Source organism: Adiantum capillus-veneris, chromosome 2 (assembly GCF_014529385.1).
Source record: "Adiantum capillus-veneris isolate H3 chromosome 2, ASM1452938v2, whole genome shotgun sequence".
NCBI classification, from domain to species: domain Eukaryota; kingdom Viridiplantae; phylum Streptophyta; class Polypodiopsida; order Polypodiales; family Pteridaceae; genus Adiantum; species Adiantum capillus-veneris.
The window spans coordinates 6805850-6812037 of NC_140932.1; the positions used below are offsets into that span (position 1 = coordinate 6805850).

Consider the following 6188-nt stretch of genomic DNA (forward strand, 5'->3'; position numbering starts at 1 on the left):
TACCTTGTTCTTCTCTTTGAGTTTGGTCTATTAGTTGAATTTAAGTAGGTATCAGGACCTTAGGTTAAACTATGCCACTTAATTGCTGAATTTAATTCCTAAATAGTCTATTAATTGTAGTAACTTTAGTAATGTTTTAAGCTATGAGGATATAGTTCTCTCTAGCTTATTCCACCTAAGTGTGACTTGTGTTGTGGAAGTCCGTGTGTTAAGCTGGTATTTGAGACCTCGAGTCTCTCGGCTAGTTTATGCTCAAACTGGTATTTGAGACTCGAGTCTCCCAGCTGCTGCTGGTATTTGAGACCTCGAGTCCCCCAGCTACTTGTAGCAACTATGACAACAACAAAAAATAAAACAAAAAAAAGAAAACAGAAAAGAGAAAGCAAATAGCACAAACTTCCTCGTATTTTATGTTGATCACACTTAAGTGGTATAAGTGACAAGATCACTAGTCTTTAGACCCCGACGAGCATTCTTAGGGTTAACTACTCTTTAATTGACATTTTTTAATTAACGTTGGTCAATCTAGTACTTACTTTAGCCTTAGCTCTTGTGTACTTTTCTTAGAGTCAACCTAATAGACCTTAACTCAATTGCATTTCATTCAAGTACTACGCTTGTTCTAGTTGGCAATGTTACAATTCATGAATTTTTTTTGTATTTCCTAGCATATCATGTATGCATCTCACTTATTGCACACCTGCACATGCTGCCTTTGAGCTTTCACAATGTTGTTTTTCTTCTACTATAGGTACTCCTATCGTGGATCCCGATGTTGCACTGTTATATTCTGAAGGTGGAATCTACATCAAGAAGGGGGTCATGTTAACCACCTGTGTCCACTTCTAGTAGTCATGGACTGGGCTTGTCAATCCAATAGGAAAAGGGTAAGAGTGATCGCCGATGAGAGGTGCACTCTAACTAAAACATTCAAGGGTTGGTTGGCTAAGGATGGATGTCCGCGAATGGACGAGCTCATATCAAAGTCACATACAACTGAAAATCACTCATTCTTTCATTTGTACAATTGAAGAGTGCTCTTGCTCCATCTCCATCTTATTCTTCATCTCCTTGTGTGTGTCGTCCTTGCGTGAACGGAAAGGCTGCCGGGTGCTGGTTGCGAGCTCCATGTGAACCAGCTTTCAGGTTGAGCAAAATGTGAAAGTGAGAATTATATTAATAGGAGAGCATTGAATAGGAGAGCAGGGGCAGAGCAGACAACTCGTGCAAAATGGATGCGCTTCCTCTTCGGCGTTGCGAACTTGGCGCTCCCCTTCGTGGCGAGCAGCGCGTGCCCTCGTCTCCGTGACACACACGCACGCGCACACATATTCTCTCTGTCTCTCGCTCAGAGTCTCTCTCTTCGCGAGCCATGCATAACGAGCTACTCGTTCTTCTGCATTGCCGTAGTGCAGCGGGCCCGCCGGCTCCCATGGCAGGAAGTCTTATCCATTTGCGTGCGTCGATCAGGCTCATGAAGAGCCGTCGGACGCTCAAAGATCGTTCGTTTGCTGGCTATAAAAAGAGGGAGACCAGTCTTAAGGTGTCTGTAGGTCCAGGAGGGCATTTGAGACAGACAGGCAGAAACGAAGAAGATTAAGGTTATTTGAGGTAGGCAGAGAAAGGTAGAGGAGGAACATGGCTCCCTGTGCTGTCCCCGATGACGTGATCCCTTCGCCTCCGGAGCTGGTCTGCGTAACTGGAGCCTCTGGTCATCTTGGCACCTGGCTTGTGAAGCGATTGCTCGAAAAAGGCTACCGTGTGCGCGCCACTGTTCGCGATCCCGGTAAGCTCCTCTCGCTTGTACAATGCCGGGGCAATCGATCTCTTCTGGTCATCAATTCTAAAGAGAAGATACTCATTGCTGATATTATCAGTTATTTCTATCTGTTGTGCTGTTTTCGGCTTTCTTGAATTGTGTTTAGGCATAGATACATGCTATGCATAAGCTCTTCCCCAAAGTCGGCACATTGTTTGCCTCCGTTTAAAGTAATTAAGATACTCGATCAGGAGTTTTCAAACATCCGTTCAGCCTGAGCACTTTCCTGCCTGGATCGTTACTTCTAAACACAAATTTACGCGGAATTTGGCCTCAGTAGGCATGTTTGTGGAATAATCAGAAACATTCATGAACTTTTTTGTCACTTTCAGATGACCCCTCCAAGACACAGATTTTAAGAAATCTTCCTGGAGCGGAAGAGAGGCTGCAGCTTGTGAGGGGACAACTGCTCGAGGAAGGTGGGTTTGATGATGCTGTGTATGGGTGTGATGGAGTTTTCCACTGCGCATCACCCACCGAGTTTTCGTTTGAAGACCCCTATGTAAGATTTATGTGACAGCTATGAACAACCATTTCCGGCTTTTCATGCTTGTTAAAGTTTGGGCTAAACTTTCTATTTATTTGATTTTGATGAAAGCCTCATTACACGATGTTTGTCCACACATTGTATGTAATCCAATTAGGATTGTATGTAGTCCAATTAGGATTATGGCATATTGAGGGATGCTTGTGAAGAAAGTGATGACAAGGAGCACAACTCTCTCCAGACTTTAATGCCATGCACTTGCAGATCTATTTACTTGTATGTTGCTTTTGGAAGAAAAAACAAACAACCTCGCAAGCAGTCAGGGTTGTCATTTTGTGCAGAGAGACTGTATTGAGCCTGCCATAGCCGGAACTGTGAATGTGCTCAAGTCATGCTCTAAGGCGCCTACCATCAAGCGCATCGTGTTCACATCCTCTGCAGCATCTGCAAGGTTTACGCAGCTCGAGGACATCCCGGAACAACGCTTTGATGAAAGCTCTTGGACTGATGTGGAGATGTGTGTGAGAGAGAAGCCTCATGGATGGGTAAGAAAGTTCAAGGGATACCTAGAATTTGGAGGATAGACCTGGGTTTACATTTTTCGTGTTTTAACCTTGACACCCGAATTCTCCATGCCAGAGGCTAATGTAGTGGTTGTTGCAGCCTTACTTCGTTTCCAAAACTCTTTCTGAGAAGAAGGCATTCGAGCTTGCTAAGGAGTATAATCTGGATTTAGTCACAATCCTACCCACCTTGGTCACTGGTCCCTTCCTAATTGAGAAGTTACCGAACAGTGTTGCTGATGCACTTTCGCTCGTCACAGGTATGAAAGCTTGGCTTTTGCCACAAATTGCAGTCATGTGTATGTAATGTGTGGAACAAGGATAGAGTTTAGAAAGCAGCATCCTGGAGCTAGACTGTATCTGTGAATGTGGATCACTGATGTTTGAATGTGGATTGCCAATGTGCACGGTCCTTGGTATGAAGGTTGTTGGTCTTTTGCAGGTGACAAGTTCCACCATAAATTTATTCGAAGAATCTCGTATGTTCACATAGATGACATAATTGATGCCCACATATTCTTGTATGAGACGCCTGAAGCTGAAGGGCGCTTCATCGGGTCAAGTGTGGATGCTTCCATCACAGAGGTGGCAGAACTTGTGAAGAAGCTGTTTCCCAAGATCCAGCTGCCCGACAAGTAAGATCAACTTCGTTTTTAATTGACTATGGCTAAATTTCTAACGTTGGTAGGTTAGATTCTAGAAGAACGCAGTGTTTGTATATCAGAAGTTCACTCTGATGGTTGGAGATGTAGGGGAACAATGATGCTGTCTGTGCAGCTTTTAATAGCAATGTCGCTTTTTTGTTTGCAGCTTTGATTATGTGGGAGAGATCGTACCCCACTACATGGACAATTCGAAGCTGCGAAAGTTGGGCTTTGAATTCAAGCACTCTCTGGCTGACATGTTTGAAAGTGGTGTGAAGTGCTGTGTGGAAAAGGGCCTTATCTTATACCCAGCCTAACTCCCAAACCTCCATTCTGTAGATCCAAGCATACAACAGTAAAAACATATAATTCTACTTATTTGTCATAGTAGAAATGGGCACCATAAATTAAAATAACAATTTTGAGACCTCACTATTTGTAACAGAAATTTTAAAATTCATCCTCAGGATTTGGGGGTTTCCCCTTTTTGGAAAGATAAAGCACTGTATTTGAGAAGTCTTCTTTCGTTTTTATTTGGTAGGTACGCTAAAATTTTGGTGTATTTCCTGGTTGCTAGCCCACTATAGCATGCGGCATGATGTGTATCCAAGTCCTTTACCTTGTGTGGATGTTTCCAATGTAGGGTAAAGTCTGGGTAGGCTCATTCCTTAAGTGGATGGTTCATATTGGATATTGGTTTAACCTCTCTTATGACTAGGTGTGTCAGCGACCGTTTCCATCGCCTTTGGCCTACTGAGGACTGAGTCATTGACATTTGCTGAAAACCTTCTGGACATATTGCCGCCTCTATACATATGTTTTTTCTAGGTAATTGTGGATCCTCATCTGCAAGGCTCTTTAATCAATCTCTTCAACTCATGGTGCAACAATATGCAGGCTTCCAATAAGAGCTTCACAATTCTTCTTCAAGCCCTGAGCAATGAAGATTGTCAAAGAGAGCTAAATTTTTGGTTTACATTATTGTAGCTAAGTGCTAACTTATGCTGCCAAGGTTATAGAGAGAGATTAGCAAGTCACCGCCCAACCTACCTATTTATAGGCACGTCATTAGAATTATCCACCTCAAGGGGTCCAAGCGGTTGGATCTACGGACAGGAAGTGGGCACGCAAATCTCAAGACAAAGGGCGGGGCCACAAAAGGTCGATACATGGATGGGTCGATGATTTGAACCCACGATCTCGAAGTTGGGAAGATACAAAGCTAACCACGCAAGCACATGTGGTTCATTGTCAGGGTTACGAGCGCCCGTGGTTATATAGTGAGCTTACATACCCCCATGTCCTTGTTTACTTCTATTGCCCTTGTTTACTTTTCAACACTTGATCGCCTCTTTGCTTTCGTGCCCACACTTTTGGGTCATAGATTCCACCACTTGGGGGTCATTAAGACCTCATGTTAGATAGTGCTAAGGTGATCACATTCCCTTTTTTTTAACATGCTGCAAAAGAAGCTTACATTCGTCACTTGATAGGGCTACTTTCGATTATCACACGATGTTGACTCGTGCCGCTTTCTTGGTGTTCCCCTCATGCACCATAGGCAAGAATTGATGATTTTGGCCTAGCATTTCTCAATCCTCAATAGTTAGATCATATCACCTTCTTGGGTTGCACTCAATCGTTGCAGACAAGCAAGCTGCCAAACCAACTCTCAAGGCGTTGATCCACCCAATTATCTTGCTTGCCTTGGTGCATCTCTTATGCGTGAACAAGGCATCATCAGCTTGAGCTTATGCCCATCTTCATCAAATCTTAGAGGATAGCCAACACCCATCTTGAGCCATCTAGCCGCCATAGCTTCTACTCTCGAGCTATCTTTTGGGCCCATCAGAGCTGCTACTCTCTTAATTTGTATTGTACCCACATGATACATCTATTGCCAGTCCACGTCGTTTGCATACCTAGCATTTTCAAAGCTATCACCAGCCCTTGCCATGTCCCATTTTCCATTTCCTAGTTCTTAATAAGCCCTTATTCCCCTTGGAAAAGTCCTGGAGAGGATATAATTCCCTACATTCTGCTATGTAAGGTATGGCCATTATGACACGTGCATGAACTTCAAGACACTTTTGCTACGAGCCACCTCCTAGGTCAAGCTCAAGGGGAGGAAAGTTGACCATTATGAGAGAGACACGGAGCTTCAAGAGTGAAGTAGAAGAAGATCTATTAACTCTGAAGATAAAGAGGCTACATGAAGGAGAGCACGAAGATCAAGATCACGAGAACAACAATAAACCTAGACTCCATGACAACGACATCAATCAACTATGGATATCCAAGCACAATTAAGTGATTAAATGTAAAATTAGGCACTAGTTGAGCCTAGGCACTAAGTGATCACCTTGTGAACCTAGAAAGATGAATCAAATTAAACCTCCTAGATGTATCAGTGAAACATACCCTGGATGAATCATAATCCTATGTACACCATGACTAAGTTTTAGGGAAGGATAAGTAGGATGTAATTGATCTCGATGTCATACATTAGGATACTATTAGCATGTTAAGCAAGTCTCCACAAATTGAGCAACATCTTTGTACATACCTTTCCACCAATAGCAGTTGACGAAGGTTTCCCATACTCCTCTATGTTCAATCCATAAGTTTTTAGGAAACTCTTTAATTGCCAATCGTTGAGTTGCTTTGTCGCAAAC

At 43.1% G+C, this 6188-nt stretch overlaps 1 protein-coding gene across 1 annotated transcript; it reads left to right on the plus strand.

Moving 5' to 3' along the window:
* The first annotated feature begins 1459 nt into the window (after positions 1–1459).
* On the plus strand, positions 1460–4029 carry LOC147462321 (dihydroflavonol 4-reductase-like). Its single transcript, XM_086483501.1, has 6 exons — positions 1460–1786; positions 2152–2321; positions 2648–2851; positions 2970–3129; positions 3312–3504; positions 3680–4029. Exons 1-6 carry the CDS (start codon positions 1639–1641, stop codon positions 3828–3830), a joined length of 1026 nt encoding a protein of 341 aa, XP_086339627.1. The 5' UTR covers positions 1460–1638; the 3' UTR covers positions 3831–4029.
* The last annotated feature ends 2159 nt before the right edge of the window (positions 4030–6188 follow it).

What these genes read in the sequence shown, in the direction of transcription:
- LOC147462321 (XM_086483501.1), top strand. Translation starts at nt 1,639, where the DNA reads ATGGCTCCCTGTGCTGTCCCCGATGACGTGATCCCTTCGCCTCCGGAG. An exon ending in TTTCGTTTGAAGACCCCTAT is followed by an intron (nt 2,322 to 2,647) that starts GTAAGATTTATG and finishes CATTTTGTGCAG; the next exon opens with AGAGACTGTATTGAGCCTGC. An exon ending in TGCACTTTCGCTCGTCACAG is followed by an intron (nt 3,130 to 3,311) that starts GTATGAAAGCTT and finishes GGTCTTTTGCAG; the next exon opens with GTGACAAGTTCCACCATAAA.